At 41.4% G+C, this 24,581-nt stretch overlaps 1 protein-coding gene across 1 annotated transcript; it reads right to left on the bottom strand.

Moving 5' to 3' along the window:
- Positions 1-3,341: 3,341 nt before the first annotated feature.
- LOC147448009 (uncharacterized) lies at positions 3,342-5,430 on the bottom strand. The gene is made up of 2 exons (XM_086523907.1): positions 5,079-5,430; positions 3,342-4,910 (listed from the first exon to the last, which is right to left on the bottom strand). Exon 2 carries the CDS (start codon positions 4,495-4,497, stop codon positions 3,799-3,801), a length of 699 nt encoding a protein of 232 aa, XP_086380033.1. The 5' UTR covers positions 4,498-4,910; positions 5,079-5,430; the 3' UTR covers positions 3,342-3,798.
- Positions 5,431-24,581: the final 19,151 nt, after the last annotated feature.

Below are 24,581 nucleotides of genomic sequence, written 5' to 3'. Positions count from 1 at the left end.
AGCTTTGTGAAGAGGTGCTCCATGAAATTGGAGAGTGACTTCACAAATAATTTGTAAAAACCTTTGAGTCTGAGTGCTCACAAGGACTAGACACTGCTCTTCTCAAAAAAGAGTAAGACCTTCCTCCACATCACTTTGGGTGCACCACAATGGACAAGAAAAACATTGACAAATTTACCGGCCAAGGCTTCCACACGTGGCAGGAAAAAACCAAGGGCTACTTAATGTGAAAGCAGTTATGGTCTGTCGTAAAGCCACTAGCTGAAGGTGATAGAGTGGAAACACGACAAAGCTTAGCGCCTTTGCACCTAGAGACGAGCAAGCTCTCGGCATTCGGCTCACATCGCTTGATGACAACATTGTGCATTATTTGGATGATTACACCACTGCACATGAAGCATGGAATACCTTAGAGCTGCATTTTGGCGCAATTGCCAAGCATACTAAAATTGCATTACATATGCAACTCTATGGATTGCTTATGGAGCCTAGAGAAGATGTGTCATCTTTTGTCGATAGGCTCAAAAGTATCTCCACACAGTTGATATATATAAAATGGCCAGTAGAAAATGAAAACCAAATTGATGTGCTTCTCAAAGCTGTGTCTGATACATATTTTGGACAAATCGTAACAGTGCTTAAAGAGAAAGACACAGTTCCTAAACTTGAAGATGTAATAAACTCTCGTCAAGAGCATGAAAAGAAGCTCAAAGATAATCAACCACAGACAAATGGCGTTTTTGTTGTCTCATCCAACTGCTACAACCGCAACAACAAAAATAACTTAAGTTGCATACACTGTGACATAACAAATCATCTTTCAAAAGGATTGTTATGAAGTTAACCCTTGCCTCATTTGTGGCAAGAACAACCATTCTACAAAGTATTGTAGATTCAAAGATAAATCTTCACAAATTACCAATCACAAAGAGCATTTCAAAGATAAAGGAAAAGCAAAAATCAACCTTACCACTGAGGATTCTGACGACAAGAACGACAACAATGTTGGCTTGGTATATGATGATATATTGTGAGCATTCTCTTTTGTGTACCTTACCCTCTATGTGTGTAGGGGAGGATTGTGTGTGCCTCCACCTACTTTTGTTCAAGGGGAGGCTTGTGTTTTGTGTGCCTCGCCCTACTGTGTTTTGAGGAGATGATAATATTGTGTATGATATGCAACAAAACCCACATAGGGGAAGATTGTTTGAATGCGGTCTTTTGTTGCATCTCTTGTGTGAACAACCTCTTCCATTTAGAAAAGTAATGTGTAAATAACCCATGTGAAGAACCTCTTACAATCCTTGTGTTTGTGCATAGAAAGCCACATATATGCTTTATGTGTCAAAAAGCTGCTTCTTTGTATATGCCTATATAGAGGCACATAATGTTAAATAAAAAATAAGTCTGTCATTTTACAACTATACTCTATTTGTATTGTGTGTCCAATATCAAGTCCTAAGCTAATTTTATTCTAAGCATGTGTATGCCATGAATGGCACACCAACCCATCCACCTTGACTTGCAGTAATCTCATGCTTCCCTTCAAAAAGAGAAGTAACCTCAAGGCACCACCCTTCAAGCAAGTAAAAAAGCCATGAATGGTAGCTAGATTGGATATTAAACCACATTTGATAAGCCTATTCTCTGCATAGTCCCCTAAAGCATTCCCAAATCGATAGTGTCGTACTTGTCCTCAAATTTACAAAGAAAAATAGTAAACAATCGTATCGAAAATGCCTAGCCCCAACTGCATACAAAATTAAATCTTTTCTAGAATGTATCTATCCTAGAGTCTAACAACAAAGAATCTATATGGGAGGAAAAGCTTCGATCCCCACACTAATTATCTTCAGAAGAATCTTGTACGTGGAAGGGAAGGGGTACAATAAGCTTCCACTTTCTAAGGCAAGTACAAGCATCCCTTCGGAGTTAGGAGACTTATTTCACATAGACTATGGCAAAATAACCTAAGTGTTGTACACTTCCCAATAGAGCAGAGAACCCCCCTAGAGGATTCTAGGAGTAACCCTTCCGTGGCTCTTTCACATAACTCTAGTGATATCTATCATGTAAATAGACTTCTTCTCCTTTTTTTTTAAAAAAAAAGACCTCCCTAGTGTGAATAAAAGGATCAATGGCAACAACCGCACCGTTGAAAATACCACTCTCACCGAAGAGAGACATCAAGAAGTGACACAAATCATGGAAAACAACTCTAAACATTGTTTCACCAAACCACTTTCCACACCCCATCTACAACACTACATGGGCAAAGGTGGTTGAAACTGCACATCTTGAACTAGACTTTCCTCGTACATGACCTCCCTAGTGTGAATAAAAGGATCACTGGCAACAGCCGCACCGTTGAAAATACCACTCTCACCGAAGAGAGACATCAAGAAGTGACACAAATAATGTAAAACAACTCTAAACATTGTTTCACCAAACCACTTTCCACACCCCATCTACAACACCTACATGGGCACTACGTATCTTGAACAAGACTTTCCTCGTACATGGGTATCTCTATGGTGTTTTATAGTAGCTAGTTTGGTTGAAACACTTAGTGAGACCTATTGTGGTACAGCAAAACCAAACGTTTCTTAGTTTCAAATTCTTTATTGTGATTCTTACTCAAGACTTAAAGAAGGGAGATGTGTTCCAAGTCGAAGCTACTTAAGTGTCTTTGTGGGTTACAACTTACAACACTCAATGTATGGTGCCACCATACAAAAAACTTGTGGTCAGCCAAGATGTTCTATAGGATAAGCATGTGAGTGGGCAGCAGAGAGAGAGAGAGAGAGAGAGAGAGAGAGAGAGAGAAGATGAACAAGATGATGAAGGTACCTGCAAATTAGAAGAGCATGAGCAAGGGTACCACCCATGAGTGAGGGCTTTCGCAGAAGCTTTCGTGTACTTGAAAATGAAAGGGCTGCAAGAAAGGAGGCACAAGGACCCTTAGCACATGAACTACTTACACCAATAAGAGCACCTCCATGCGCTGCGTTTCAAAGCCCTTCACAAACTTCGGCATATTTGCTAGAGTTTGCATACTTTGATATGTAAACATCTAACCAAGTGTCACAGAATAAGGAAAACACCTATCAGGTAGGGTCTGAGAATGGCTAAATTGACCAAAATAACACCAAGAAAATGATAGAAACAAAGTGAACACATAACCATACCCTCTATTTTGTTCATCCCATCCCCTTCAGCAAATTTATCAATACAAACAACTATCTCTCCTGAACACAGCACTCTCTCTCTCTCTCTCTCTCTCTCTCTCTCTCTCTCGACGATAATACCTCCCAAAGAGAGAGTACTTCACTCTATGTTAGTTTGTGCACAACGGGGGAAACTCCACTATTCTTTCAGATGTTTACATAGTCTGCGAGCCTTTGTACTACAAAAGAACCAAGACTTCCCCCTCTTGTACCAAAAAATGGCACAACTGGGCCTCTATAAAGAGAGTTGTAAGCAGAAGTAGTTAGACATTCAGTAGATTTCCACAAGTTGGTACTTTCCTCACTCGTACTGGCGAATTATCTCTAGGCATGATCAAATACACATTCAATGCACGACCAATGGTGCTTTTGGTGGACCCAGCAAACATTCCGATTAAGTGGGCTCTGCTCGGCTATCTTAGCAAAACTGCACACAACACCCAACCGCAAAAGAAATATCACACAACCGAAGTGACCTGTTGCTCAACTCCAGGATGATCCATACATGCATAAACATTACTGCACAGCCTAACCTAAGCACATATCTTGTTTCTTTTGTAAAGACTGTGACTCAATTTTTGCTATCACACAAGTTACTTTGTTTACATAGCACAGAAAATTGGCTCTCAAGCTTATCAATCCTCTCTATCAAGATGGCCTCAGACTTCTGCATGATTCTGATCTCTTTTTCCAAAGAAGAAGTCCGGTCCTTCTCCGCCTGAACCATTTTCAAAAGCTCATGGACAATCGTGTCCACCCCATCCTTTCGGCCATCATAAACAAGAGCATTTTGAAGTAACACCTCCATAGAAGATGCATAGCTATCCTTTCGAGACTCCCAGCTTTTGTCCTCCAAATATTGTATCCTCTCTTTCAGGAAATTCTCTGATATCTGTAAAACCCTAACTTCATTTTCCAAATGCAATGTCTTCTCTCTTTCAACTTGGACCACCTTCTGAAGATCCAAGACTAGAACTTCCAGCGCGTCGCATTTGCCCTCTGAGCCGTAGACACGTGTCATCATATAATCCGACGAGGAGATGGTGGGATAAGAAGCAGGAGGGGAAGAGTATGTCTTCTTGTTGTATGTGCCAAGTTTTGGCTTCTCTTGTACTATGTCTGCCTTCTTGCTTGGCCTGCTAACTAATATGCTCCCCATGTAAGGCAATACGACTATGAAAGTCGCACTGAAGAGAAAGAGGTAGACCAAATAATTGGCCGATGAGGTTTGCCTCGAGCCTGGTTCACCACTCGACTCTCTGTTCCACATACTACTACATAAATGAGTCAATGACTTTTGGACAACGCCACAGTACTACTGCCGAAAATGAAGGAAATCAAACTAATCTTCTGCACATCTCGAACTTCAATTTGATGCCCACTGGGTCTCTAAGGACCTGCTTGCCAAAAAGATACTAATCTGTGGCCACAAGGCTGCTGCAGCTCACTATCTAGAGCACTTCTCTTTCATGGGCATCACAGCACAAACTGCACTCACCGGATGGCAGTACACTGCCGCCCTTCATGTGATCCCCATCATGAAGACCTCAGTCGGGATACACCACAGAAAGGGCAAAAGCCCATCAACTTGCCTCGCACACAAAGGTAATTATGCCTTTCACATGTCGTTGAAGATGAGATCAGAGAGCTCCAAAAATTCTCATTGTCGAGCAATGAGATTATCTGTTGGAATCCACAAGCAACTTAAACTAAGATTCTTCTCTGCAGGAAATTGGAGAATTCAACAATGCAGCTCCCGCTGATTGCAGGAAACCCTAATTCAATGAGATGATGGTTCTGTTTCAGCCTCAGATGGTGTTCCTTCACTCTGTTATGTATGTTAGAATTTACCTGTGGTCGGGAGGTGTTGATGGAGTACTCATCTGCGGTCTGATTCACTAACGATGCAGCAAAAGAGGGCAGGAAACCCTTCTACAGCACCCTCTTCTGTTGGGATTCGAAGTGGGCTTTGGAGTATCCATGATCTGTTAGGGTTCCACAAAATGGGTTTTGAAGTCTATATACTCTGTAAGGGTTTCAATGTTCTGTTAGGGTTTCCACTGCAGCAATTACACACATTGCCTACGTGCAGACCCCACAATGAAGCACACTGGGCTATGGTATGTGCGTGCGCGTGCGCGTGTGTGTGTGTGTGTGTGTGTGTGTGAGAAGACGCAAAAGGGGCTGGCTGCTGCCCAACGGCTCACAGGGCCAAACCTTTAAAACTTTTAGCCTTTCGGACATTAATAAATCATTTTCTCGCAAACGTCTCCCAATTATATTTTATATTTTATATTTAATTGATTACTTTGATTCTGGTAAAGACATCAATTCTCCATAAGGGAATCTACCCTTTTAAAAAGGTTGGGGTTTTACGCCGCGTACACACACAGCCACCTGTCACACTGGGACAGGCGGCCACACCTTTTTTTGGAAGGTGGCCAACCATAGCAAGTCACACTCGGTCATTAGCAAAACGATGAATTTATAGAATTGGCTTCAGCCAAGAGGTATGGACTCTCGAGTCGTGTTCCGGGCTGATGGGCAGAGTTCTAAACCTCCGAGCTCCTTTCGCGCTCACGCCTTTTGCAGTTGGCCGCTTGAATGGAAAGTTGGCCGGCCTCTCTTGCCAACCCCTCTGACGAAGGCTCGCGGCCATCTTTTACTTTTTTCACGACGAATGGAGTGCTGCCATCTCAGCATGGGCTTTCACACCCCATCCCAGTGTGACAGGGGCCACAGATGCCCTCTCTGTCACTGTGACTTTTGGATGGTAAAAACACTCCCCCCCCCCCCCACACACACACACCATAGGGCATGGTGGGAGTCGTGAGTCGAGAGCGCAACTTCAGCTATATCTCACACAAGCATGGGAAATGGGATCAAAGGTCCCCATCAATCTAGGGCCCCGACATTAAGCGGTCGTCGTCGATGTTTGCATTCCACGAACGACGTGCGTGGGCGATGTGCATGGCTCTCACCCCGAGATTGTGGGTTCAGTCCTCCCAGGTGATAGGGGCAGCAAGGGGGGTGAAGTAAACTTGGGTACCCGAGTTTACATTTTCCCCGAGTTTACTTTGCCTGAGATTTACGATGCTCAATCATCCCACGGTAGATCCCGTCCCCTCCCATGCCTGTGTGATATAGTTGTGGGGAGTCCGGAGGGGATCAAGCACGAAAGTCACTTTGGGCACCGCAGACAAAATCGGAACCGTCGATTTCGCACCTGAAGTTACAAAATGTCATCCGAAACACCCGAATTTACTAGGTTTCTTGAATTTACACCGATTCTCCATTATTCACATTAAGTAGATTCCCATATAATCCAAAACGGGGCATGGGTGAAGTGGTGGGCATCGGGCTCCAAAGGGTGATGTATTGAGTTCAAGTCAAGAAGGGTGAGGTGTGTATGCCGCTTAACTTTACTTTTTCACGTGAAATTTATAGAATTTCCTCAGATTAACACAATTGCATTAGGTAGCCCTCATGCTCACAATGATTTATCCCCTCTCCACATGTCCATGTGACTAGAGGAGCCCCCCGCCCCTTATTAGATCTTGTAAAGGGTAGCAACGTTAAATGGCCCTTCATTTACCCAAAACCCTACACCTATTGATACCATGTGGGTGAGCACAATGGAGTTGGCTACAAGCCAGTGAAAAGCGTCTCGGGACAATTGTGTGCGAGTTTCCGAGTCAAACTTCCTGTTGCATGCTTTGATATGGGGTGCACTCATGACAAATAAGGGGCCCTCCCAAATCGCCTTTACAGGTGTATGGAGGAGCCCTCTAAAGGGCACATCCTATAAAGGGCCCATTCAAAATGAGTTGGTCACTCTGACAACTTTTCCAAGTTGGAGATTCAGACTCAATGTCACATTAGACAGAATGGAACAACGAATTCATTTCAAATGAACATAAGGAAATCAAATAATGAACTTAACTGAAAGTACAAAGTCATATGTTGGACATAAGATACTAGATCTGATCCATTCATATAATGGATTCAAAGTACAACTAGCATTGAATGATGGATTACAATAGAGCTTGATTACAATAAGAGCGGCAGCTCTCAACCACTACAAAGGACTAAAGATAGCCCAACAGAGTGACAGTGTCTCAAAATGAAAGTAGCGGTTCCTATTTATGGATGTTTGTACTGGGTTCGTGCATTATTACTGTTAACTAGTCGTAATTACTAATGGTAACTGCTAATCTGACTATGTACAAGGGCCTGTATAGAGGCGGTTCCCACCATCTATATCCTCCCGTTTCTTTGAATTTTGGCATATTCCATAATCCCAGATACTACACCGATGTCAATGTTTTCACTTGCATTTATAAGCCTTCTTTATGAGTGTCCTTTTGGACCGTCTGTGGTGGGATCTGAAGAACTCCAGGTTGGCCACTACCTTGAGCACTAGAGCCAGTGTTCTCCTTTTGGATAATGCGATAGATAGCTTCCATCTTCAATTGCTCTTAGTGTTCCATCATCATTTTCGCCTTGTATGGTGTCAACACAATCTATGTCTTCGTGTCACGGTCTCTTACATATGGTAAGCCTTGCCCTAGCCAATTTATGGCAAATCAAAGTAGTGTGAATCCAACTAGTTGGATCTGGTTGGTTGGCATTGATCAGAGTTTCAAAACGAATTTTTGCCATCTCTCTAAACTGTGGTTCAAAGAGTTTGCTTTGCTGGCCACGTCCTTCTCGAGGATTTTGGAAGCCTCTATTGAGAGTTGTAATAACTCATTTGTATATTTTGATCAACACGCTGATTTGGCTTCTCCATTGAGTCATCATCCCTCTGAATCTATCATCTCATTTTTCAACGCTGAGACGGTGTTCTTCTATTCTGTCTCACTTAAGATATTTTTTCGGGAGACCCATAGTGCCTTTCTCTGCTTATACCACTCTCTGATCTGATCCACAATTCTGATGTATTTGTTCTCATCCGTTGGTTCATTGTGCTTAGGATACAAAGATGGGTAGACGCGCGGAAGTTCATCAACTTTCATTGCTAAAGCATACATGAGAATTAGTGAGTCTAGGACTACGCCAATATACTTAAGGACAATCTAGTTTTCTTGTTGCATTATCTTCCTCAAAATTCTAACCCGATGAAATAAACTTTTTAGTGTAGTCTCCAATTCTCGGAGAGCCATCTTGGTTCTTGGCCCTCTTTTGCTGGACGCATTATTTTCTAGGAGAACTGTAACTTTCTAGTCTGGCGAACTGCATCATCACGAGTAGAGCCTGCATCTCCTGTCAGACATCTTTCATTTGTGAGCTAGGCGGTTCCCTAACAACATTTCCAACTGAATATCCAAACTTTGAACATTCATTGTTGTCAACTGCTGAGCTTGGGGGTTCACCAGTAAATCATCTTTGTGAGAACAAACTCTAGAACCATGCCCGGTACTTAAATGGTATTTGGGTGAGGTGGTAATTGTGGGGAGCGCGAGCAGTGCACTAGTGCATGCACGTGAGGGAGACAGAGATAGGATGTATGGTGGAGCACATACCAAGTCAAGATAGCTCACAAATCCTTATTCTTATGTTATATCAAAGAATAAGGTTATGGGTTAGGTTAGTAGTGGGCGTCCATCAACCAGTTAGCTTGAACCCCAAGAGTCCCCCACTTGAAGTCCAATGTGGCCCATGTGTCCTATATATGTACAACCTATACAATCGTGAAGGATTCAAATAGCTTCACCCTACACTCATCATCTACATGCATGTGCAAGCGCTCAGAGGGTAGGTTGTTTGTGAGAGCATATGCAAGGTTTTCATCCGTATGAACCTTAAGTAGCTCAATGTGCTTGCTAGCCAATATGTCATGTATCACATGATAACGGACTTCCATATCATACGGGGCACTAATGTGATTGTATTCTCACTATCACAAATGCAACACTGAAGTTTGAGTAACGCCAAGATCTCCCAAAGGTGAGCTAACCACACAGCTTCCTTGCTAACATCAGAAATTGTCACATACTCTACCTCTGTGGTGGAAGATGATATACAATTGTTGAGACATGATCTCTATGACACGGCTACTCCAAAAAAGAGGAATACATAGCCAGATGTGGATCTTCGACTATCCACACAACGCGCATAATCTACATCTGTGTAACCCACAATGGATGCATCAATATTCCCAGAGCGTAAGCACTTGTCTAGCGTACCTTTGAGATATCTCAAGATGTGCTTCACTTTTTCCCAGTTCTTTCTACGAGGATTTTCCACAAATATACTAACCACTCCCAATGCAAAAGTAATTTCCGATCTCTGGCAACCATGGCGTACATAAGGTTGCCCCCATTGTTCAGGAATATGGCACCGTGACCATTTTTTCTTTCTCAGCATCACACTTGGAAGCATCATTCTTGCTAACTTTGGCATATGCCTACATTGGGGTACTCAATGTAGCTTTCCCCATGTGTATTAAAACGTAGCAAGACCATGTGGATATATGTTTCTTGAGACAACTCTAGTATCCCATGTTTTCTATCCCTCTTGATACGCATACCAAGAAAGTGACTTGTATCTCCCAAATCCTTCATAGAAAATTGTGTGCTAACTGACTTCTTCAAGATGGAAATCTCATCTTTGGACTTCCATGCAATGAGCATATCATCGACATAAAGCATCAAGATAATAAGTGAACTATCGTTCCTTTTGGGCATACAAGCAGTGATCTTCCTGGCTCCTTTCATACCCTTGGAACTGCATGTATTTGTCAACCTTCATTTACCACTGCCTTGAGACTTGTTTTAGGCCATACAATGCCTTACGTAATCTACACACCACTTCTTCCCTCGTAGGCTTCTCAGGTTTGGCTTCAAAATCCTGTGGTTGTTTCATGTAGACATCCTCATCAAGATCCCCGTGAATAAATGCTATCTTCACATCCATCTAGACCAATTCCATGTCCTTAGTGGCTACTAGTCCGAGCACAAGACACTCCACTCTCTCTTTTTCTTGAAACCCTTACCAACCAGTCTAGCCTAGTACTTAGGCTCGGGATCCTCTGCTATGTACTTCTTCTTGTATATCCATTTGCAAGGGAAGACTTATTTTGCCTCTCGCAGTTTTGTCAACTTCAAGTTTCAATAGCCATAATCGAGTTGTATTCAAATTGCAGTGCATGCTCCCACTTCACTCTGTCTTCCATCTCAATAGCCTCATGGTAGCAAGTAGGCTCTTCGCAGTCTAATTCTAGCTGAAACCACTCAGAGGCACGAGATAGACGTGTAGTTCTCCTCACTGCTTGTCTACTGGACTTTGTTCTCTCTAGAGTACTACTAGCAGTAGCTACATTGCTAGTAGACTGAGCTATTTGCATTTGAGGCTACGTCCTCAAATCTCACTCTATGATAACCCAAAAGTGAATAGTACATGACGATCGCGGCACGTCGGGAACAACATCAACATGTGGAGACTCAAGGATATTGAGCTCCTCTATTTTCACAGACCACATAGGAGGTGCAAAACTTACGAAAATGGCTTTCTCTATGATGAATATTAATTTTTAACATTCTGAAAGTATTTTCCAACTTAAATTGGCCACATAAGTCTAGAGAAACTAAAAAGAGAACAAGTGAAATTGATTAAGTGCTAATGGACCAACCGATGAAAGGAAATAAGGTTAGATCAACCATTCCTCATTCAATGAGCTTGACTGGGCCACATGTCCATAGTAGCACACATTTGCTACACAAGAGCACAAAAATTGTATTGTAAAAAAGCTCGCATTTGAGAGAATTATAATGCAAGTCCTTTGGGAGGGGGAGACCGGCTCCAAGCAAATGCGATCATCATCGAGTTGTCAATCTTAATTGGGTATTCTCTTTGACTTGTATCCATGATTATAGTGTTTTAATGTGTATTTGCGATTTAGCATGGCACAACCTATATTGTCCTTGCTATCTTTCTCTTAGGAAAACTCTCTCCTTTCATAGTTAAATTTTGCTGAATCTAAAAGTAAGTGTTAGATTCTCTAACATTGTTATCAAAGCTGAGGCTTCTCTTTTCTTGCCTAATCTATGAAAGGTTAGAGTTGTCCATTGCAATAGGGTAAGTGGGATTGGGATTTATTAATCTAGGTGGTATGCTTGTTTACAGGGTACGGGGGACCCCATCCGGATCTATGGTCTTGATATTGGAGTCTTTTGGGACGTGCCTATGTTTTAACCCTTATTGAGCTATTAGTCGTCTGATAGGAACCAGTGCCAACTTCGCACTGTGCTTTGAATCCATTTATGTCAAAGGTATTTCCTTACTATGGTTTGGACCAACTTGGTGCTATTATTAATTAAAGTATTGACCACAAGTTAACCTAATTTTGCAAAATGCTGTGGAAAGTTATACCGTGAAATATTTACAAAGGTACCACGCTTCAATGATTCAACATCTGCTATCTCTTTCAACCCCAAGAGTTTTAGATGCAGAAGATAGGTTTGTCGACGACCATATAATAACTTTAACAATGATCGATGAAGAGGAAGTTATGCCAGTTTCCACCACTTGAAACCAAATCCATAAAACTGACCCCATATTAGAGGAACAGATACCGGTATGCTTTGCAGTTAGAGCGGCTGAATCCAAAGTTGCAGTTACACCGGTATGCTTTGCAGTTAGAGCAGATGTAAAATGCTCCTCAGAGCCGAGGAATGCAACAGAGGTTCTAGGCCAAGTAGAGGAGGATAAGGGAGTGCCTATTATTGTGGCACAAGATGCGGCAAATGATCAAAATGAGGGAGTCCAATCTCCTGTAATTGCTGATGTGAAGATCTCTTCAGAGCCGAGAGAAGATACAGAGTGTCTTGACCATGTAGAGGAGGAGGCCAACATTGCAAATCAAGGCTAGGATCAGACAACAGAACAGGTTAACCATTCGGCCATGGAAACAAAAGAGTCATGTACTGTACAACCACAAGAGGTGGATACCCTTGGCAATACAGAAGGGAACATTGACACTCAACAATAGAATGTCAACATTAGAAATGACCAGTATGGACTGTTGCTTCAAGTAGATATGGTTGTTCCAGTAATATCCTTTTACTTAGATAATATACTCTTTTTTGTTTCTAAGTACTTATATGTATACACACAATGATTGTAGAGACTGATTATCTTGGATCTCAATGGATTGTTGCTGCTACGACAGCCGTATAGTGTACATACAGAGTTCTCCGATTTACGTAGTTTTCGCTTGGGAAATGTCAGAGTATTAATTCGACCAGGCACAAAGGAATTTTTGAATTTTTTGATTCCACGGTTTAGGGTTTCTCCCTTGTTACCATAGTTTGCAATTTGGCTGAAATTCAGAGATCGGATTTTTATTTTGTGTATAGTCAAAGAAATTGTAATACCATTACGGCACATTTCCACCCAACTAAAGCTAATGTACCACTTTTCTACAAGCCCTTTGAACAGATCAATGTGCCTTATGATGCTCTCAATACTTTGTTGATTGATGACACACCACATAAGGGTTTACTTAATCCACCCGGCACTACTATTTCCCCACCTTCATTTGAAGGGCATCTTCACGATTTTAACCTAGAGGACATTTTTGTACCATACCTGCAAGCAATGTACTTAAGCCCATTGAGCACATCGGAATTTGTACTTACAAATGTACATAGTAATTCATCGTTTATACCATAAATTGATAATGTCTACCTGTCTATGTGTTTCGAATATTGAGAGAGAGAGAGAGAGAGAGAGAGAGAGAGAGAGAGAGAGAGAGAGAGAGAGAGAGAGAGAGCCTTGAGCAAACACTTGATATTAAGATTAAACTCGTAAAAAATTTACATTTTGTTGAAGCCATTCAGGCATGATTACATGGGCACAATTTGAATACGGCCAGAAAGATCTCCACAAAAAAGGCTTCTCCCTTCATTGCATTACTCTTCGTCCGCCCAGCAAGAAATAAAAGTTTACGGAGTCAATGTCGGCAGTCTCCTCTACTATGTCATGTCAAAGTTGCAAAAGATTGCATTGCTGCCTTATTGTAATTACTGTCATAAGATTTAGGTCTTTGTCCACCACTTCCACGTCTATGATAGCATTGTTTGCCAAACTTGCTGCCTCTTGATCCATAGGCACATAGCAACCTTCAACAATGTGAGAATGCTTGTACCAAAAGGAGATTATTAATGTCTATGTCGCAAGCATATACTTGACAATGAAAGTGTCAAGAGCAATCTTGCAACATATGCCATCTATTTTTCACATACCACCCTCGATCAAGAAGCTTATCACACAAGAGGGAATCAAATGATTTGCAGAGTAGCATAGTTTTAGCAACATGTACTTTGCAGGTATGAAATAACTCAACAAAGAGACCAACAGGACAGAAATTTGCAAGTTTCACCAATTTAGTGGGTATAGAGTTTCAGAGAGATCTCTGAACATCCTTATAGAGCCTGCTCCTCAATGCCTCACTCATTGTTGTGTCGAGAACGGGCCAATCCACGGAGTTCCAGTTGGTCGGTAGTGGAACCTTCACTAACACTCCTCTCTGATTCCTTTGATTGAGTTGATAGAAAGGGTCATAGAACAAAATACCCTCGTCTGCCAGGCTTTTGCTAGTTCTGCCAGCATATTGCAAGACTCCAATATGAGCATGGGTCATAGAGATGAGACCTATAATGCACTCCAGTGGCTCCCATTCCTCATATGAGAAAGGATAAACATCTATGAATGTAACAGAATAGAAATAAGTACAAACATCTGTATAACCTAATTATATACCTGTAATAAGAGAAGAAAAAAACAAATTCACATTTGAAATGTAAGATAACATTTATAGAGGAGTGCTAAATAATTAACTTACAGTTGCACAGTGGATTATGCACCATGGAGACATCGCCGCCATTAGCAATCACATCAGAATGAGTGAAAACATGTTGAACAAAGACTTCTTTCATAGTCTTCTTACCAACCTCGACTTTGAAATCCAGAACTCTTGCTTTCCATGTAGGACGAAACATGTTTGTTGCTTTCGAGATTTTTCTCCTTCTTGGCTACATAAGAACCCAAGAACCTTTGCTTATCCTCTGCTCTTGCCACCTATTATCTGTAGTGAGAGAGTTTGAGATTGAGATAGTGCTTATGATACTACATGGTCTTCTTGGCACACTAATGGTGAGGCTAGTTGGGGACAGTGTAGAGAAACCTCTAGAACTTCAAAGCCATAGGTATAATGGAGGGAGAATGAGGTTTGAAAGCCTTTCATAAAGGTAGTGGGTATCTTTTGATGAAGGGAGAGAGTTAGCTATCAATCACTAGTTAGGTGTCATGAACTTGACTGCTATTGGCAGTGGGCCCTACTTTGTGAGGAAGTTACCTTACAAAAATGGGACAAAACTCAATATTTTAAAATGTTTTCTTTCATTTTTGTGTTGTTTTCCATGTATTTCTACGTTATGTAAGGTTGCTGCTCATTGGATGCGCCTTCTTTTCTCTCTCTTCAATAAGGCCCTCCAAATGACGTCCAAAATTTCTTAATGATGATGGTTGTAGAGTCGGAAATTACCTCGTTGACAAGTTTCAAGAAGCAATGTGAAACCCTATTTTGAAAATGGAGGTTCAAAGAAAAATTCAAGCCCTTCAAGCTCAACTTCCCCCAAGTGCCAAAGGAGAGAGAACTTATGTGAGGCCTCCAAGTGAGAACTCCAAAAGAGGAACCTCTTTGGGTAACAAAGAGGAGATACCGGAAGGACCTCCAAGGAAAATTGTTTGAGAAGAAGAAGTATGCCCTAAACTTTCAAAGGAGAGGTATAAAAGTGACAGTCCACCTACCTCTCAAAGTGATGTTGTCCCAAGAAGACGGTGGGCATGCCAATCACCTACTCCTCCCAAAAAGAAGAGGACATCATCAAGCACTCATTCCCATGCTAATTCAAAGAAGGGAGCAAGCGATCCAAGAAAGAAGAAGAGAAGAAAGTGGACACCATCTTTGCCTTCTTTCTCCTCTTCCTCTTCATCATCATCACCATCTTCTAACACAGGGGACAACGACTTGCCACCCAAGAGAGAGAAGAGAAGGGGTAAAGGTAGGAGCTTTGTGGCATAAAAGAGGTCAAGTAAGATAAAGAAATGCAAAGAGGAAGGAAAGAACATTGGATTTCTTACCTATGATGGAACCTTCGAAGCAAGTGATAAAGTATTTGCCTTTATCCAACAATTTGACGTTTTTTTGGAGATGAAGATTTCTCTAAATCTTCAAAGCTCCAAAATGTTTCTATGCATTTCCAAAAGTCAACTTGTCAATGGTGGGAAAGCCTACATAGTAAGGCAAAGCTCCAAAGACTTGGAAAGCTTTAGGGATTGCTGTTACAAAGCAATTCCTTCCAAGTGATTCCAAAACAATTACAAAGCTCTAAAATGTTGAACTATGCATTTCCAAAAGTCAATTCATCAATGGTGGCAAGCCTACATAGTAAGGCAAACCTCCAAAGACTTGGAAAGCTTTGGGGATTTCTGTTACAAAGCGATTCCTTCCAAGTGATGCCGAAGACAAAGTCCTCTCATGGAATAGAGCTTGAAGATGACCCCATACAAGTCTATCCAAAAGTATGTGGATAATTATTGGGAGTTACATCTCAAAGCCACTCTTTACAAAAGGGTAGACTTTGCAAAATAGACGCAACAATTTTGTGTTGGCCTATCTGAGGAGATGACTGAGTATGTCAACTCACAAAGACCTAAAACTATTATGGAGGTCATACATCATACTATGGTCGCTTTGAGGATCCATTTCCAACAAGGGACTAAGAAGGGCTCCAAGCCAATGGAAACTAAATAAAGAATTGAGCCAAAGGGGAAGAACAATGCTATGCAAAATTCTCCCAAATATAACAACAATAAAGGAAAGGAAAAAGAAAAGGGCTACAAAGGTAAAAATAAACTATCTTTTGAAGAGGTTAAACTTTGAGTAAAGATAACAAGTATTTCAAGTCTAGAGAGCATGGTCATGTTCTTGAGGCATTCCCTAAGATAAATGAATGTAATGACCCTCCTAGAGCCATCACTGTGGAAGCTCTAAAAGAGGAAGGCCATTGAAAAGGAGAACCACTCTCTTATGCTTGGGAAAAAGTAAGAAATCATGATGCTTTGATATTGTTTGACCCTGACTCTATCCACAACTTCATTTTTGTTGAGCTAGCTACCAAGCTAGGAATTCATGACTTTGAGATGGAAGATGTGGTGGAATCAAGTGGAGCTTTCAAAGGGCAAGAGTCTCACTCACTGGTTGATTGGGTAGCTAAGGCTCCATGTGAAAAGTTATTTCGATAAAGAAGATTTTTTCATCTCTCTACTTAAGCATGAAGATGTTATCCTATCAAACATGGCTGCCACTATGAAGTTTCCAAAGAGAAAAGTCCTCTTTTACTATCAAGGCATGGATGTTGCATTAGATGTTAATAGTGCAAGCAACACTATACCTTTTGTACAGACTCAAACTTTAGAAAAAAGTAATGAAAAGCTCTCTTTCTTGCTACATGGTTTTTTCCAAGGGGCTTAAGAAAGATGCATGTGTTCCTAATGAAGTTAAAAATGAAACTAAAGAGGACTTAGAACTTTCTAGTTTCCTAAATGAGTTTCAAGATGTGTTTACAGGATGACATTCTCATGAAGCTACCTCCCAAAAGATCCTTCCATAAAACTTCTACCTGGAAACTCACCTTCTAATAAGCCTCCTTATTGAGTCTTTCCGGCTCAGCAACATCAAGAGGACACATGATTCTTGAGCAGCCATCCGAATCTACACCTCTCCCTAGCTATTTTATCTAAAATGCCTAATGAATTCCCTTTCATTATGTCTTTACAGATTTAGACATCTCATAAATTTGTGTTTTGAGGGATTAAACAATGGTGACACATGATTTTTTGGCAACCATCCAAATCTACACCTCTCCCTAGATATTTTATATAAAATGCAAACTGAAGAATAATATAATTGCACAACATAAGTTTGGATACAAGTGAAAAACAAATAAATGATTTGGCCAACAATGATGTGATCATTTTGAAACTTTTCCATGCTGAAATATGATGAAAGAAAGGCATTTCTCAACACTGTAGGATCTACTCTTTATCTTTGCTTATCAAAGGTCACAAGTTAAGGGGATGGTCAAGTCTAGCACATCTCCATTTTGTTCACCCGTTCTACTAGTATAAAAGATAGATAGTACTTATAGAATGTGTGTGGACTATTGGACGCTTAATGCGATAACCATAAATAATAGATTTCCTGTTCAGGATAGAAGATCTATTTGATAAGCTACAAAGGTTTACCTACTTTATTAGAATAGATCTCAAAAGTGGCTATCACCAAATAAGGATATTGCCTGAAGGTATTCATAAGACGGCCTTTCAAACAAATTTTGGCCTATATGAATTCTTGGTACTCCCTTTTGGACTTACCAATGTGCTCGTTACCTTTAATCAAATGATGAAAAGGCTCTTTATACTTCATCGAAGCTTTAGGAGAGTATTCTTTAACGACATTATTATCTACTCAAAGACTATTGAGGAACATAAGCAACATCTTCAAGTAATATTTCAAGTTTTGAGAGACAATAAGCTTTACATTAATCAAAATAAAAGTGAGCCTTTCTTAAAAGAGATTCTGTATTTAGGTCATATTATCTCTCAAGCTTTGGGCGGAAGCTGTAAGTACGTCTGTGTACTTAATCAACCGGTCACCCTCAATGGCATTGGATGGGGGAGTTCCACAAGAGGCATGGACAGATAAACCAGTGAATAATGCATTCCTCAAAGTGTTTGGGTGTGAGGCTTTCATGCACATAGATAGAAGCCTCAGGTCAAAGCTAGATGCAAAGTCCAAAAAGTGTATCTTCATTGGCTATGGAGAAGGTGACTTTGGGTATAGCCTATGGAATCCTGAAGATGGTAAAATCTTTAGAAGTAGGGATAATTTTCAATGAACAAAATATGTACAAAGATTACTTGGAAAGAAAACAAACAAAAGAAACAGGTGATGAGTACATGGAGCTTGAGGACGGTGAAGACTCAAGGACTGCAAACGGTGACAATGTGCAACAACATCAACCAAATAAGGAGCCTCAACCTATTCCTTAAAGATCTACACGAGCAAGTAGACCCCTAGAAAGGTTCGTTCCATCCTTCAACCATCTCTTGATCTCAGATTCTAGAGAACCGGAATCATACGAAGAAGCTATGCATCACGAATCCAAAGAAGAATGGATGAAGAGCATGCAAGTGGAGATGGACTCATTACATCGCAACCAAACATGGGAGTTGGTTGAATTGCCTAAAGGTAATCGGGCATTGCAAAAAAAATGGGTGTATAAGCTGAAGGAAGAAGAAGGTGGGAAGAAAAGTACAAGTCTAGGCTTGTGGTAAAAGGGTTTTCTCAAAAGAAAGGTATTGACTTCAATGAAATATTTTCTCTTGTTGTAAAATGAACTCAATTAGGATTGTCTTAAGCCTTGTGGCTACTCATGATTTAAATCTTGAGCAAATGGATGTAAATACGGCATTCCCTCACGGTGACTTAGAGGAGGAAATCTACATGCTTCAACCAAAGGGGTATGAAGTAAAAGGTAAGGAGAAAATGGTTTGCAGACTAAAGAATATCTTGTATGGTTTAAAGCAAGCATCAATACAATGGTACTTAAAGTTCGATCGATGGATGTTGGATCGCGGATTCAGATGCAACTCAAATCACTGCGTCTACACAAAGAATTTGGAAGATGGGAAGTTCATCATCCTAATGTTGTATGTTGATGACATGTTGATTGCGAGTGCTAACATGTAGGACATCAAAGACCTAAAAGAGGAGTTATCTAAATCTTTTTCAATGAAAGATTTAGGTGCTGCAAAGAGGATAATTGTTATGAAGATATCAAGTGACAGGACGAAGAAGACAATAAAGCTATCTCAAGAGGATTACATCAAGAAGGTATTAGAACTGTTTGCAATGCAAAATGCAAAAACGGTTTCTACACCTTTGGGTTGGTCACTTTAAACTAACCAAGGATATGTGTCCAAAGACACAAGAGGAGATATCCTATACGTCTAAAGTTCCATATGTTGTAGCGGTAGGTTCTCTAATGTATGCTATGGTCTGGACAAGGCCAGATATTGCACATGCAGTGGGAGTTGTGAGTAGGTTCATGGAAAAACTAGGTAAAGAGAATTGGCAAGCTGTGAAGTGGATACTTAGGTATCTAAAAGAGACAACAACAAATGCTTTGTATTTTGGAGGAATTGATATTTTTCTTCAAGGGTATGCTGATGCAGATATCGTAGGTGACAAAGATACTTGAAGGAGCACTACTGGCTATGTCTTCACGGTTGGAGGTGTTACCATATACATGTGGTAGTGATGTGTGTGAACACACTAGGACCGCTGGGGCATTTTTTCCCTCTTTAGGAGGTTTTTTCCCGCGTGCATTGTATATACGCCCATCACTCTAGGGCTATCTATCTTTCCATTGCACACTAAATAACATACTCTCTATTGTGTGCCTTGAGCTTCCTTCATCTTCTCCAAGTTGTGTGTGTTTCTCTGCAACCCTAATTCCAACAATTGGTATCAGAGCAGGTCACGTCCTCCTGGGCTTAGTCGCCAGCTGCTCCAGCACACGCCTGCTCACTTTCTCCGATTTTAGTGAGCTTTGGTGAGCGTTCGCAGGTCGACAAAAATTTTGGGCTCATTTCGGCCTCCGTTTCCACTACAGGCAGTGCTGCACAAGCTATTTCATCATTTTGTGCAGAATTTCTATCAGTGCCGTTTTCTGCATAACAGGTGCCTTATAGTCTTCTACGGTTTGTGCTATATAGCACAGGTTGTTCCCGCTCCGTTTCTCCTATTTTCGGGTAGTTTTCACATCAGGTGCAACATTTACCATGGCTGAAAACAACAACACAGATGTGTTCAAGATGTTTGCTGCTGAGGACAGGTTGGATGGGGACAACTACCCTATGTGGGCTTATATGATGCAACATGTTCTTGTGTCAAAGGGTGTCTAGAACATTGTGCAGGGCATTGATGTACGTCCTAGTTCTGAGGATGTAGGCGATGTTGAGGATGTTGCAGGTCTTGCTACAAGGATTGCAGCTGTTAGAGTTGTTTTGCCTACTGTAGAACAAGCTCGTTGGGATGTTAAGGATGCGCAGGCTCATGCATTGATTGCGTTTTCTGTGAAGCGCACCATTGCTCCTCACATCCGTTCAGCAAAATCTGCAAAACAGGCTTGGGATATTTTAGCAGGTCTTTATGCAAGCCGCAATGAGGCTAAAATTGCTTTGCTGCGTAAAGAGCTGGAGTCGAAGATTATGTATGAGGAAGATGATATGGACACTTTCCTTGCTAGTGTCAAGGATATCAATGAGCAGCTTATTTCTGCAGGTGAAGTCATTTCAGACAGTTCCCTTGTGCAGACTGTTCTTGATGCCTTACCAAATTCCTACCAGACTTTTGCTAGTACTTGGAGACTGATGACCCAAGGAAATCCTGAAGTTGTCAAGTTTGATGCATTATGCACATTGCTGTTGCAAGAGTCACTTTCTAGAAAAAACAGGACTAGGCAGCGTGCAGTTGAACAGGATTTTATTGCTTCTCAAAGAAAGGGTGGTAACAGTAATGCAGCCACTTCTTATGGTTCTGCTGCGAGTGGCAAAAATTATGTTCCTAATGCTTCTGCTGGAAGTACTTCGTCTGGCAATTCTGGTGATAAGGGCAAAAGAAGATGCGTTGCCATTATTGTAAAGCCAATGATCACTTGATCAAGTTGTGTCCTAAGTTGAAGGCCAAAGAGGCTAAGAAGAAAGAGGGTGGTTCCACTGCAAATGCTGGTTCCACTACAAATGCAGCCATTGTTGAGTCTTCTGTGAAAGGAGACTGTAATGCTGATGTTGATGTAGAATGGGCTTTTAGCGCAGAGTGCACTTACAATCCTGCTGTCCATGATGCATGCTTGTCAGTTGCTGCAGATTCACATGTGTGGTATTTCGACAGTGGTGCTACAAAGCACATTACCTCACATCGTGAATTGTTTACCTCTCTCGAGTCTATCCCTCATGGGAATTCAGTCACTTGTGCCAAAGCCTCTTATCTAGTTCAGGGAGTTGGAAAGATTGTGCTCACTGCTGCTAATGGCAGTTCCTTCACACTTGTTGATGCACTTTATGTACCTGGGATCAAGAAGAATCTCTTGTCTGCATCCGCACTTGCTAGACTTGGACTTGTAGTCAAATTTGTGGATGACAGATGTACAGTTCATGATCTCAGTTTTGGTGATGAAATTGTTGCATCTGGCCTTTTGTGCCATGGGCTGTAAGCTCACTTTGTATGACAAGTGTGGACAAAATTTTTCAAATGCTGTTGCAGATTCAAGGGCTATTTCAGATGCAAAACTTTGGCATGCACGTTTTGGTCATCTGAATTTTGCCAGTTTGCTGCGTTTGCAGAAATCTGATATGGTTGCTTCTTTGCCACCTCTTGAAGCACCTGTCAAACATGTTTGTGAAGGCTGTATTTTGGGTAAGATGCAGCGTTCTAAATTTCCAAAGAATGGTTCAGTTCGGGCCACATGTAGGTTGCAGCTTGTGCATAGTGATGTTTGTGGGCCCATGCAAACTCCGTCCTTGGGCAATTACCTGTACTTCGTGACTTTCATTGATGATTACTCTAGGCATGCATGGGTATTTCCGCTTAAAGCGAAGTCCGAAGTTTTTATGTGCTTCAAACAATTTCTGGCTATGGCTGAAAATGTCTCGAAATGTACTATGGGCACATACATGTTTTTGGCTGTTTGGCATATGCTTTGGTGCCACAAGTGCAGTGCAGAAAATAGGATGATAAGGCTGTCAAATGTATTTTTGTTGGTTATAGTGCTGAAAGAAAAGGTTATAGGTTGTATCATCCGCAAACAAAACGTATTCTGGTTTCTCGGGATATAGTGTTTGTGGAAGATTCTGTTCAGCCCTTGCTGTCAAAGAAATAATATAAGCTCACAGGACATTTTATGACACTTTGCCTCCAGCCCAAGAATACAGGTTACGAATGGAGTTCGAGGCTACAGCCTATGGGGGTTTTTGAAAATGTTCAAGTCAGCTTGATGTAAGACTTGATCTAGATGAGGAAAGTGCAAGATGAGATAGAGGTATGCCAAAATAGCTGGTGCACACTTTGCGTGACAGTAAATTGGATGCACCTTTGTCTAGTCGTACTCGTTCAGGCTCTCTCCATGCATCTTATGCATCAGATTGTTATGCTTTGGCTGTGTCTAGCTTACATGATGTTGAGGAGCCTCTGACTTTTGATGAAGCACAAAATTCAGAAAATTGGATGGCTGCCATGCAAATCAGAATATGATGCACTTATAGAAAATGACACATGGACTTTATGTGATTTGCCTCCTGGCAAAAAGGCCATTGGTACGAAGTGGGTTTACAAGTTGAAATGCAAGCCGGATGGTGAGATCGATCGCCATAAGGCTCGACTTGTTGCAAAGGGTTATGCACAGCAAAAAGGCATAGATTATGAAGAGACTTTTTCTCCCACTTGTCGTATGACTACTGTGCGTTTTCTATGTGCATTGGCAGCTCATTTTGGTTGGGATGTAGATCAATCAGACATTGTTACTGCTTTCTTGAATGGTGACATATTTGAGGAAGTTTATGTAACGCAGCCTCGCGGTTTTGTCATAAAAGGACAAGAGGACAAAGTGTGCAAATGTAACAAGGCTTTGTATGGGTTGAAGCAATCTCCTCGTTCTTGATATGAGAAAGCTGACACTCATTTGGTCAAACAAGGCTTTCGTAACAGTCCAACAGAAAGCACATTTTATGTAAAGCGTGAGGGTGATGTACTTCTCATTGTGGTTCTTTATGTTGATGATTTGCTGATCACTGGACCAAATGAGAGACATATTTCTGAATTTAAGGCTGATTTGAATGCTACTTTCAAGATGAAAGATTTGGGGCTGTTGCATCATTATTTGGGTATACAGTTTAAGCAGTGTGATGGTGGTATTGCCTTGTGTCAGAAAAGTTACATAGAGACATTGCTATGTAAGTTTGGACTTGAGGATTGCAAACATATTGCCACTCCCATGGAAACAGGTTTGAAGTTGAGTCTACATGATGCTGGTGATCCTGCTGATGTCACTCTTTACCAAACTACTGTTGGCTGCCTCATTTATATATGCAACACGAGGCCGGATATTTAGTTTGCAGTCTCACAGGTCAGCAGATTTATGCATAGCCCAGGGTCTAAGCATTGGCAGGCTGTCAAGAGGATTTTCCGCTACCTTAGTGGCACTTTACATCTTGGCTTGTTTTATCCCAAGGGGGGATCATTGCTGCCAGACTTACATGCTTTTTCGGACTCAGATTGGGCTGGTTGTTTTGACATGCGAGTGTCCACAAGTGGTTTTTGTTTCATGCTTGGCAGTTCATGTATATCATGGTTGAGCAAGAAGCAACCTACTGTGGCCACTTCGAGTTGTGAGGCTGAGTACAGGGCAGTCTTCACAGCTACGGTTGAGTGTGTATGGCTCAGACGCCTTATGGCTGATTTGGGTGCTGGACAGGACACTGCCAACACTATCAACACTGATAGTCAGAGCTCATTGGCAGTTGCGAGGAACCTAGTTTTTCATGCTCGCACAAAGCACATTGAGGTGCATTACCACTATGTCAGGGAGAGGCTCTCAGCAGGAGAGATCAACTTGGCTTATGTGCCAACACAGGACAACCTTGCAGATCTTTTCACAAAGGAATTGTCTCGTGAGAAGCTTGAAGATTTCCGGAAAGCTTTGGGCTTACTCCCCTTGTGGACTGATCCTGTCCTCAGGGCATGGCACTTCCCTTTACTCATGTGCCAGCTCTCGTTCACCGCATCACTCCAGGGGGGATTTGTTACCATATACATGTGGTAGTGATGTGTGTGAACACACTAGGACCGCCGGGGCATTTTTTCCCTCTTTAGGAGGTTTTTTCCCGCGTGCATTGTATATGCGCCCATCACTCTAGGGCTATCTATCTTTCCATTGCACACTAAGTTTTTAACATACTCTCTATTGTGTGCCTTGAGCTTCCTTCGTCTTCTCCAAGCTGTGTGTGTTTCTCTGCAACCCTAATTCCAATAGGAGGCACATTAGTAAGCTGGGCTTCAAGGCTGCAAAAAGTGGTCTCACTTTCTACCACGGAAGCAGAGTATGTTGCAATGACAGAGGCAAGCAAAGAAGTTCTGTGGCTTCACAGATTCTTAGAAGAGCTTGGATTCAAACAAGACAATTGTGTCTTGTACAATGATAGCAAAAGTGATATCCATCTTGCAAA

Source organism: Adiantum capillus-veneris, chromosome 11 (genome assembly GCF_014529385.1).
Source record: "Adiantum capillus-veneris isolate H3 chromosome 11, ASM1452938v2, whole genome shotgun sequence".
NCBI lineage: Eukaryota > Viridiplantae > Streptophyta > Polypodiopsida > Polypodiales > Pteridaceae > Adiantum > Adiantum capillus-veneris.
Note: the sequence above shows the minus strand (reverse complement) of the source record. Positions and strands in the feature narration are given on the sequence as shown.

Bases quoted from the DNA above. Each gene is read 5' to 3' on its own strand.
- LOC147448009 (XM_086523907.1), bottom strand. From the start codon at position 4,497: ATGTGGAACAGAGAGTCGAGTGGTGAACCAGGCTCGAGGCAAACCTCA.